Below are 12,403 nucleotides of genomic sequence, written 5' to 3' on the forward strand. Positions count from 1 at the left end.
TTTTAAATCTGATAGTAAAACTAGTTTTCTTCTAGATTACTCATACTCAGTTTAAATAAATACATAATAAATCTGAAAGTCTTCCCTATTGCAGTCATTTTTGTTTGTTAACAACATAATAACCCATTTTAGGTAAGCAAAAAAAACTGCTAATCATGTATTTTCCAAGAGATAAGAACAAGCTCAGATGTTTTTCTCAACTGAGTATTTAAAAAGCCCAATTTCACATTTTCACAAGAGAATAATACTTGGGCTTTGATCAAATTGTATTTGTTTCTAAAATTTATGCTTTAGGTTATGAAATGACTTGTGGACATTAAATTGCATTTAACTAGCATTAAACTGTCATCTGGTACCTATTCCACAGGCATAATTGTCAAACCATACCTTTCAAAAAAAAATGATTATGGCACACTTTTTTCTTATGTACCACTTCCCCTGGGAATACTTGAAGAAGATTTCAGCTAGCCATAACATGGCTACTTTGTCGCCTGCACTGGAGACTTACCTACACAATTCATGAAAATAGAAGTGGATGAAAGTGAAGCAATTTTTTTCTCTAAATACATGGCCCCCCCAAATCTATTCAATATAGTAATTTTGTTCCCAGAGTTGAGAGGGATTCACTAATCGAAATCAGTTGGTAGGAATGTAAGACTCAGGTACGCATTTAATACAAGTTGCAGCCTTGTCCTCTCTTTCTATTTCCGTAGGAAATTCGTGATCAAATCTGGTGTTGAATTGGCCCCAGAAATAATGACACCGTGCACTAGCCAATTGGGGCTGCACTAAGTTATTCGAACCCTAAAAATGAAAGCTTAGTAGCTGATAACTACATAATATATTACAGTTGTAGGCATTTGGTTATTTGTTTATGCAGTGTTGCATACACAGGAGTAATTGCATTATCCAAACCCACAATCACAGGAAACATGGCCTTTCAGCAATGTTTCTGACCACAAAATATTTATCATGTATTTAAAAATCTATGGCTTGGGGCTTCCCTGGTGGCACAGTGGTTGAGAATCTGCCTGCCAATGCAGGGGACACGGGTTCGAGCCCTGGTCTGGGAAGATCCCACATGCTGTGGAGCAACTGGGCCCGTGAGCCACAACTACTGAGCCTGAGCATCTGGAGCCTGTGCTCCGCAACAAGAGAGGCCGCAATAGTGAGAGGCCCACGCACCGCGATGAAGAGTGGCCCCCACTTGCCACAACTAGAGAAAGCCCTCGCACAGAAACAAAGACCCAACACAGCCATAAATAAATAAATAAATAAATAAATAAATAAATAAATAAATAAATAAATAAATCTATGGCTTGATGATACGAACATGAAGACAATTATACATTGCAGAGTAACCACCTCTTTGAAAGGAGGAATTACGAAACATGATTGGCTGTTACATATCTTGAGAAGTATTCTCAGATGTAACAAAAAGTTTTAGCTATTTTTAACCAACAGGAGAGGTAGGATGTTGTTGATTAATTGTCCAAAGAAACAGATTGGCCTTGTAATTTTATAAGATGATAAAAAGAAAGTCATCCTTTCCAGGTTATATAGGTTGACCTCTTAATTGTATAATTGCATATTTTTATCATTTTTATTAATGAAATATAATTATAACCAAAAAAAATCTACCATGGTTCATAGCAGGAATAGAATAGTAGGGTCTATTTTAAGCAAAATCTATCATACAAATTAAGAAAGAACTGCAACGAAGAATCCCAATTCCCCTAGAAAAATCAGAGGTCTAAATAAAACCTACAAACTAATTCTGCTTCCAGTTTCTTTGGCCAAGTTACTTCCTCCACTTTTAATTTAACCCCTGTGTTTCTCTATTACAATGCATCATTTGCTACTACACTTAAACTCAGTGGCATTTTAAAATATATTGACATTAAATGAGATGTGCCGAGTATGGGGCTCTGGTGCCGTGAGCAGGTATATGGGGCTGCTGCCAGCCAATTAAACTCCCAGTGACGACTTTCCTCTCTCACTTCTCTTCCTCCTTTAAAGTACAAATAGAGAATGTATTGAGGTGGAATTTCCTCTTTTCTCTATGTGATCTTTTATTTCATTGCCAACTGATTTAATAGCAAAAAGGAATGTATATAGTTCAGCCTCTTTTTTTTTCCAACTGTGCATTATTTCAGCAAATCATCCTTGGGGTTAACACAGTTCGTGGTCTCCAAGATACTCCATTCCATAAAATTGTGGATCCTGTTATTACAAGGTTCATGAAAATGTTTTTCTGTTGCTCTGTATTGTCACAAAAGCCTAAAAGATAGAAAAACTAACTTTTATGCACAACTGCCATACCCCAAATGCTCATGAGACAATTCCTTCGTAACCCCACTCCCTTTCACCAAAGGGTAAGAACTGTGCTCGCCTCCATTTGTGAACAGGGGCAGGGTGGAGGACCAGAGTCCAGAGGGTTCTATCTGGAATCATATTTTTACTGTGCCTCCAAGCACACTGACCCCTTTCTACTTTCCCATTTTGAGTTGACAACTCAAAGACGTGATAGATTCTGTTGCTTCCACCTCAGGGCTGGGAAATCAGGACTTTCAGTCAAATCTTTGCAGTCTTCAACATGTATTTTGGCAAGTAGGATGGAATCCTCAGTTTAGTTATGATATTGCCACATTAGATCTTTGAAACAGATGTACTGCCAAGATCTCCCAGACAGCAGTTCCAGAAAGTCCAGATCTTTGGGGATCAGGAACAAAGTACATTTAAAATTTTCAAATTTACTTATAGCTCAAATTAAAATGAAAACATATTTCTATTCATCCATGTTGCATTCATCCAAGTAATCCAAATCAACACTCATTCACTGGTTAGATCAGGGTTGGCCCCAAGACCCTGTAATATTAAATTACCCAGTTGAGCTTGAGCTATCCGATGTTGTACCATGAAATATGGAAACAGCACTGAACTGGATGTCAAATGACACCAGCTCCTAGGCTTTTGAAGAAATGATTAATATTAGGATATGATCCAAAAAAAGTATTGCTTATACTAAGATAAAATATAATCTTTTTCATCTCCTTCATTCTCATAAAAATTATTAAAATTTGTGTTCAGTGGTCCTCAAATTGTAACAACAATTGAAGACCCTAAAGAGCGTTGGTTTACATGGGTTGTATCTGTCTATATTTACCACATTAGAAACTAAAACTGAGAAACTTTAAAAATATTGAATTTATTTTAAAATAACAATAGTAAGCACATTACCAATGTTAATCTAAAAAACACATTTTTATTTTTAAAAAACCATTTCTTTTCCAAAACAAAAAAAATTGGTGAGAAGATTGGCACTGGTTGACAAGTTTACAAATCTCTTAATAGAAGTTAGTTGGGTTCTCCTATCTATTTCTGCATCCAATCTGTTGCAATATGTTGTTTTGGTTGAAGCATATGAAGAAAACCTGGCCTCATACAGCTAAGTATTTGGAAAAGGGAGGTATACTTTATATATTTTACAGCCTTTTCAGATAACTGTGTATATTCTTCTTTGATTTTATACCAAAACTCAACAAGAATAATTTTTAGGAGTTAGTTGCAATATGGAATCTGAAATCAATAAACTTTTTGTATTTTGTGGGAAGATAATACTGAAAAGGGGAAATGTCATCTTAGTATTATTCTGAAAAGAGTTTTGACCTTCCAGGCCCCCAGTCCCCCAGAGGATCCCCCAACCACTCTTCAAGAATCATTGGCTTTAGTTGCTTGCAATGCTGTGCCAGTCGCAGACAAAAAGTTTGAACAAGAGACAGTCTTCACTCTTCTGAAGGAAAGGCTTTCAGAAGGACACAGAATCCATTTGGACAGTTTAGTTTGAGAACGTTTTCAAAACTCAACAAAGATTTGAGTAAGTCCTGTGTTTTCTATGTCCTCATCACAAATTTCTCTAATTTTTCTCAGAAGCCCCCAAAAAACAACTCTCAGTTTTATTTTCATCAAATTGGCACTGGATGGACTATATAAATAACCCAGATAGGCCTCTCTCTTGCTGTATCTTATTTCCTATCTCAGTATCTTGTGCTTTCACACTTGCACAAGTAATTAAAACCATAATGTCTAGATCACATTTCTCTAGATGATTGCAGTATGCTGATGTGCAATCGTTTGTGAAGTATGTTCACATGTTCCCTAAATTTTTACTATTAGAGTCCAAAGGTTAGCTAATGGTTAACTTTTTATGAATTGGAGCAATTCAAGATTATTTCTATAATAATGTCACTCTTGCTCAGCTTGCATCCAGTGTGCTTTCTTGAGTAGAAGAGAAAGGGATGGAGTTACAGCTACTGCTATTGTAACCCTGCGTATGCCCCTAGGAGTGTGTGATGCATTTGAACATTACCCATCACATGTTTCCAAATGGGGAAAAGGTTAAGAACCACTACTCCAGTCCATCAGACTGAGGCATGGATGACTACCATCTCAGGCCAGGGTGATCGGATGAATGACAACTATGTGGTAACTGGAAATCTGTTATTAACCCCTTCTCTGCCTTAGGTACCATTGTAAGGAATAGAACTTGGAGACAAAATAAACTAGGAGTCAACCACAGAGTAACAAGCTGGGTTCAAGAACACTTGATTTTACTGCAACGGCAGGGGCCTGTCACAGAAGCACCCACAGTCCCAAGGAGGCATGGTCACTGAGCATGGCCTTGCTCATGTTCTTAGGTTTCTGCAGTTGCTGTGAAGGAAAAGCCAATCCTAGCAGGACTAGTTTACTGGGTTGCAAAGAGGCAATTAGCATCATCTGATAAGAGTTTGTGTGGGAGTGGGGATAGGGATGGGAAAGGAGATGAAGGCAGAAATGAGGATGGAGAAATGGTAGCCAGTAACCATTAATGAGCATCCTTGGTTCAATAGAAGACCAAAAGTATGGTAGTTGGATAACTTCAGAGAGACAGCACCCAGGTACCCTTCTTCAGTGTGAAGCAGAGGCAATAATATTTTATTTATTTATTTATTTATTTATTTATTTATTTTTGGCTGCATTGGGTCTCCGTTGCTGCACACAGGCTTTCTCTAGTTGTGGCGAGCGGGGGCTACTCTTTGTTGCGGTGCACAGGCTTCTCATTGTGGTGGCTTCTCTTGTTGTGGAGCATGGGCTCTAGGCGCACAGGCTTCAGTAGTTGTGGCACGTGGGCTCAGTAGTTGCGGCTTGCAGGCTCTAGAGCGCAGGCTCAGTAGCTGTGGCGCACAGGCTTAGTAGCTCCATGGCATGTGGGATCTTCCCTGACCAGGGCTGGAACCCGTGTCCCCTGCATTGGCAGCCAGATTCTTAACCACTGTGCCACCATGGAAGTCCCAGGCAATAATATTTTGAGGAAAGATGGAACACTCTATCAAACTATGAATATTTTGCAGGTGATGAAGGTGGCATAAGGAGAGAAGCTGCGTTCCTCTCTATAGTGATAAGAGAAAGTGCCCCTTTATGCCAGTGCTGTTTTATTCTATGCTGATGAGGACCTAGAAAAAGCTACAAATCCCACTTACCATTCTTTGAATTCCCCAGAAGTTCTCCAGATCAGAGAACCCAATTTCATGAGTGTTGAAAGGAGAGGAGGGAACGATGTAAACACAAGAGAGAAAGGGCTAAGAATTTAAAAGACAGATTCTTTGAGTAGGCTCTTCAGGCACATTTCATTGACTCATTTGACTGGCGATATCACAGCGTTCCTGCTCCAGTGGAGCTTACAGTCTGGCTACAGGAGCCAGAGTGATGCAGTGGGGAGGAGAAATGTACAACAAACAAGTAAACAAGCCAGCAAAGAAACCTGTAATGACAAAATGAGAAAAGTGTGGTGAAGAGAGGGTGCCAGAGAATGACAGTGAGGGGAGACTGAGAACCTTCTTAGAAAAGGGTGGTCAGGCACACCTGATGGTGGTTAGGGCCAATCAACACCATAAGCTAGAAGAACAGTACTTTGATAGCTCAAATAATTTGTGCACGTAATAATAATAATTTCTCTACATTTCAGTGAGGTTCCTTTTGAGAATTTAAGTCACGCTCAGCTGAGGTTAGGAAAGAAATAGTAAAACAACAATATTTATTGAGTGCTTATTCTGGACTCTGATTATGGATCTCAGTCCCCCATCCCCCATCTTTCAATTACAGGTGAAAGAGGAGTAGAATGTCTGGGGGGTGGTACTTACTGGGAGTAAGGGAAGGTAGACAGTCATAATAGTTTTCTATTGCCCTCTGACCAGATACCACAAGCTTAGTGGCTTAAAACAATACACATTTGTTACCTTACAGCAATAATTTTGTAGTTCAGAAGTACGAAAGGGGCTAAAATAAAGGTGTGGGCAGGGCTGCATTCCTTCCTGGAGGCTCTAGGGGAGAATCTGTTTTCTCACTCTTTCCAGCTTCTAGAAGCCACCCACAAAGGAATGAACAGGGAAAGCCCAGGGCCCCCTTCCTCCATCTTTAAAGGCAGCAATGTGGCATCTCTGTGCCTGTCTTCTGTAGTCACATCTGCTGTAACTCTCTACTCTTCTGCCTCCCTCTCCCACTTTTAAGGACTTTTGTGATGACACTGGGTCCAGCCCAATAATCCATGAGAACCTCCTTATTTTAAGGTCAGCTGATTAGCAACCTTAATTCCATCTGCAACTTTATTTCCCCTTTGCCATGTAACTTAGCATATTCACAGTTCCTGGGGATTAGAACGTGGACACCTTTGGATGGCCCCTATTCTGTCTGACACAACAGTTGAAAATGAAAGTGGGAAAAGAAATCAACTATATTCCAATAAAAATTAATTTAAAACAATAGAAGTGGGAGAAGAGGCAAAGGCCCTCTGTCCCTTCTGGAGTTCTCTGCTCACTCTTGGAGAGTCGTCTTCTCTCTTGCTTGATGTAACCATATTTGTCACAAGAGCTAAAGATGTAGTAGTTGAACTACATAATAATTTGTAGGTTTATGTTATCTTGGACAAGAAACAAGGCACTTGCCCTGAATTTCCTTATCTATAATGGGACAAGGTTGAAGTAGATGGTTTCTCAAAACTCCTCTGGTGTTTTTAGTCTCACCTTTGATATATCCATGTCTTTGTAGATTATATTCCAAATTATATTCCAAAGTGTATTATATTCCACTGGGCATGTCTCCTGAACTCCCCAAGGCCACAACATCCTTTTTGACAGTTTCCTGGTTAAGTCACTGTTGTATTTAATATATGCTGCCAGCATCAACGAGGTCTTTCACCCAGGAGTCAACACATGTATTTTGTGGATATACAAAACATAAGAATAAATCTGACTTTTAAAAAAATTGACTCCTAACTTCTGCTCTGCTGATAGCAATGTGCCTTGCATTGTATCTTGCTCATGTGGAATGATCTGTTGCTTGTGACAGAATTTGTTGTTGCCGTTACAAGCTTTGGAAGTGCACATAGCTTGTGGCATTAAAATATCTTCTGTTTACACAGCACTTTACAGTTTACAAAATGTTTTTCTATTTGTTGCTTCATATGATCCTCTATAACAATGTCCTGAGATTAACTTAACATACAGTTCTTTAAAATGGGTGTACTTGTAGGGTTAACTGAGTAACCAGTTTTATCATAATCCTGCATAATCATAATTGGGTCTTCGTTGCTGCGCGTGGGCTTTCTCTAGTTGCGGTGAGTGGGGGCTCCTCTTCATTGTGCTGCGTGGGCTTCATTGCGGTGGCTTCTCTTGTTGCGGAGCACAGGCTCTAGGCTCGCGGGCTTCAGTAGGTGTGGCACATGGGCTCAGTAGTTGTGGCTCGCGGGCGCAGTAGTTGTGGCTCATGGGCTCTAGAGCGCAGGCTCAGTAGTTGTGGCACACGGGCTTAGTTGCTCCGCAGCATGTGGGATCTTCCTGGACCAGGGCTCAAACCCATGTCCCCTGCATTGGCAGGTGGACTTATATGCATCCTTGATCAGGGTAATAGAGGTACTAAGTAATTTGTTGGAAAACTGACCTCAAGTAATTGATTGAAACACGGACTTACTCACTCACATGCTGCATATGTGGCAACAGAGTGATCAGACATCCTTTATATTTTAAATTGGACATCATTTTAATGAGCCATCTCATACTGCCTTTTATCTTTACTTCTGAAAGGAAATGCGTTCATAGAATGCGTTCACAGAATGATTAATGCACTTTTCTTAATCATACTTTATTCTCTAGGCATTTTCCTGCCTTCTTAGAGTCTTGATATATATGTTATTCACAATACATCTTCCTAAACACTTATCTGAGTATAGATAGAATTATACATAGGCAAAATCCCAAGACTTACAATATTGCAACCACACATCAAGATGGCATTCTTTATAGCGCTCTATATTAACTTTCATATGAGGATGAGGTCCCAAAATTATTTTAGAAATTAATAATTTTTCAAAAATAATTCAAACAGCCCACGTATCCTTCTGCCTTTTTAGTTCTTAAGTTCATCACATAAAGCAAGAGGGAGACTTTTAGATGAATTGTAAACTCATTTAATTTCCAGACATTGTCTAGTGTTTAAACACTAACATCAAAGCAAAGAGCCAATTATCAGAGTTCATTTGATCTGAAGCCCTGTTGCCTGAATTGCTATAGTTTTCCTTATGCTGACAAGGAAATCTGTGTCACATCTCGAAGATGTAGTATTTAAAAATCACTTTATCTATAGCAGTTTAACTTGAAACATGTGTTTGGGCTCACTAACCACAAGGAGGCATTGAAGCATCTATTCAAAATGTGAAAAGCAATTTTATTTTTTTAAAAGTTACACCTACAGTTGCTGAATTTCACATAAGCAATTATACTGCTTGTGAGTATGCATGCCTTTTAGGTTCATGTTTTGGTCCACGTTCATTTTTTATTTTAACCCCTGCAATAGCAGAAAGTGTTGCCGCTGCTGTTGCCATTGTGGAAGATTTGGGGACAGTAGTAAATCCATGTGTGTTTTCCTTCTGCTGTTCCAATGCACATGAAGGAAAACGGTGGGGCTTTCATTAGTACTGACAAAGTAACTGCATTAACCTTTATTGTCCTCTAAGTTTAAAAGATCTTTTGACTGTGTGAACAGAAGCATATTTCTTTAGTATTTAGAATTACTTAAATACATATTCGCAACAGCAAGAGTTTTATCTGAAATCTGTGTGTCAGTGGAGAGTGATTCCAGGACACATCTTCAAAATGCCACATAAGAAGCATAGGACAACCCTCAGAATGGGAGAAAATGTTCGCAAACGAAGCAACTGACAAAGGATTAATCTCCAAAATATACAAGCAGCTCATGTAGCTCAATATCAAAAAAACAAACAACCCAATCCAAAAATGGGCAGAAGACCTAAACAGACATTTCTCCAAAGAAGATATACAGATTGCCAACAAACACATGAAAGGATGCTCAACATCACTAATCATTAGAGAAATGCAAATCAAAACTACAATGAGGTATCACCTCACACCGTCAGAATGGCCATCATCAAAAAATCTACAAACAATAAATGCTGGAGAGGGTGTGGAGAAAAGGGAACCCTCCTGCACATTCTTGTTGGGAATGTAAATTGATACAGCCACTACAGAGAACAGTATGGAGGTTCCTTAAAAAACTAAAAATAGAACTCCCATACGACCCAGCAATCCCACCACTGGGCATATACCCTGAGAAAACCATAATTCAAAAGGAGTCATGTACCACAGTGTTCATTGCAGCTCTATTTACAATAGCCAGGACATGGAAGCAACCTAAGTGTCCATTGACAGATGAAAGGATAAAGAAGATGTGGCACATATATACAATGGAATATTACTCAGCCATAAAAAGAAACAAAATTGAGTTATTTGTAGTGAGGTGGATGAACCTAGAGTCTGTCATACAGAGTGAAGTAAGTCAGAAAGAGAAAAACAAATACTGTATGCTAACACATATATATGGAATCTAAAAAAAAAAAAAAAAAAGGTTCTGAAGAACCTAGGGGCAGGACAGGAATAAAGACGCAGACGTAGAGAATGGACTTGAGGACACGGGGAGGGGGAAGGGTAAGCTGGGACGAAGTGAGAGAGTGGCATAGACATATATACACTACCCAATGCAAAATAGATAGCTAGTGGGAAGCAGCCGCATAGCACAGGGAGATCAGCTCGGTGCTTTGTGACCACCTAGAGGGGTGGGATAGGGAGGGTGGGAGGGAGATGCAAGAGGGAGGGGATATGGGGATATATGTATACGTATAGCTGATTCACTTGGTTATACAGCAGCAACTAACACCACAATGTAAAGCAATTATACTCCAATAAAGATGTTTAAAAAATAAAAAAATAAAAGGCAAAAAAAAAAAAAGCCAATATAGTTTTTAAACCTGAGCATAACTTTCTTATGTGCTCTTTTGAACATTCATGTTAAAATCTCTGAAACTTTTCCCGTGTTTCTATAATCCTGATTCCCAGAAGCTTTGCTGATATTGAAAACTATGAACCTCTCTGTTGCAGAATATGCTGCTCAGCACATCTTCCAGAATTAATGCTTAATCCCGAGAAGCAAGGACCTCATTCTTAGGAGTTGGATTGTTTCTGCGAGATGCTTCGGAGACAATTCTTTCCTGGAAATGTGGACCATGACACTATGAAATCCTAGTGTGCCATTTTGCCATGTTGACTTGCTCTTTCTGGGTTTTGACATCTGGTTTGCCTTTTAGGATATTCCCAGCCTGTGCGACAAAATATTGACGACTTCAACACGCAGCAGAACATGCAGCTGGGGAGGCTGTGTGACATCTTAGGTACAGTAAATACTTTTACACAAATGGCTCTTTGGAATGTTTATCAGTGGATGTTGATTAAATGTTCATTTCTTGCTTTTTTGTCTGTACAAGGAAAAGGCTTGGACTTCTAATCTTCTTGCAGGGCAATTGAATGTTTTGTTTCAAAGAACAGATTTATAGTGAAGTCAATTGAATACACAAATGACATTTTAACCAATTTACTTGGGTAGTTTTCTAATTCTCTTTGCTGCAGGTTTGAATAAGGATTTATCTCCTATAGCCCCAACTCTTCTTCATTTACTGAATCTGGCAGTGAATGAAGTCAACATTATATATTTGTGTCAATATTGTCTATTATATTATCTGAGGAATGAGTGGAAGGTATCAGAAATGAAAAGCATTGTGTTTTCATTATAAGAATAAGAGGGAAATGAAGGTAGATTTTTAAAAGAAGGTTTTATTTAAATATATATAATCTAGTTATGAGAAAATAGGAAGTGCCTAGTGGAAGGAATTATTAGAAATACAGACCTTGAGTGATAGACACATCTTTGTAAAAGTCAAGTTCTAATACTGGTTTGGTCAGTTCTAAATCAGACACCAACCAGGGGCCAGGAAGGAAGGATACAAGAACTCTAGGCTTTGGTTGACACTGTTTGAGGTGAGATTTAAAGAATAAATGTTTCAAAGCCTAAGTAATAATATTGAATCAGTGTGGGAAGTCCTGGCCAGAAATTCAGGGTTAAACGAAAACTAGCATTTTTTAGTTACCAAATAAGAACTTCTTTGTTTTGTTAAAATATAATTGCTTTGGCCCTTATTTAAGCAAAACAAGGAAGAATTTTAAATGATCAATGATCAATTTAGCTGGCTCCCTGGAATGACATACTTTACGTGATTCATATATATTTCAGCATCATTATTATTTTATAAATGCCATTTGGTAACAAAAATACATCAGTACTAGAAATTTACAGTGTCCTAAAATAATAATAGGGTAATTGCTTTAATCTATTATCTAGGCACTAATGTTGTTTTTCGACCTTACCAAAAGAAAAATTTAATGACTTAAGATTGATTTGTTAGTGCTGAGCTATTTCAACTAAAAACCTGACTGGGTGGAAACCAATGAAGTGCAGCAGAGGGCAGACTTTGCTCTAATTTATTTGATTAATTTTTTTCTTTAGCTTTTTATATACCTTTCTATATATAGTCCAAACCATCACCAAAGAATTTCCTTACAAAGGATTCTTATTAATAATGAGAAGACTTAAGAGTATTAGGCTTCTTTTTTAAATAATTCAATAATTCAGTCTATGTCTATCTGCAATGGAAAATTTTGCTAAGATGAACATTTCTGAGAGATTATGAACCAAATGCCTTTTCTTGGTAACTATCTTCATGATAACAATGCAATCCTAAAACCTCTTCAAGAGAAGTAACAAAAGTGTAGAAGTAAGTGAGAAAATAGAAAAAGTACTTGCTTGTGAAGTAAAAATATGAAGAAACTAGGAAAATTAGTGATAATTTTATGGAAGAATAAATGATTATCTTTCTTTAAATTCTGTTAATTCCTAGTAAAGGGTGTTGATTTTTCTGCTTATTCAGGGGGAAACAAAGGTAATCTGACCACATTAAGACTTGTTT

The 12,403-nt window shown here is 38.2% G+C and overlaps 1 protein-coding gene across 7 annotated transcripts in view; it reads left to right on the top strand.

Annotated features, from left to right (window-relative positions):
- The window catches only part of IQCH (IQ motif containing H), a 207,255-nt gene that overhangs the window by 113,235 nt on the left and 81,617 nt on the right, over nt 1-12,403 (top strand). For all 7 annotated transcript variants that reach the window (XM_068536684.1, XM_068536694.1, XM_068536703.1 and 4 more), the window contains one exon: nt 10,691-10,774. In XM_068536684.1, the coding sequence (XP_068392785.1) occupies nt 10,691-10,774 (84 nt within the window). The remainder of the gene's footprint in view (nt 1-10,690; nt 10,775-12,403) is intronic.

The sequence above is a fragment of the Eschrichtius robustus genome, chromosome 1, assembly GCF_028021215.1.
Source record: "Eschrichtius robustus isolate mEscRob2 chromosome 1, mEscRob2.pri, whole genome shotgun sequence".
NCBI classification, from domain to species: domain Eukaryota; kingdom Metazoa; phylum Chordata; class Mammalia; order Artiodactyla; family Eschrichtiidae; genus Eschrichtius; species Eschrichtius robustus.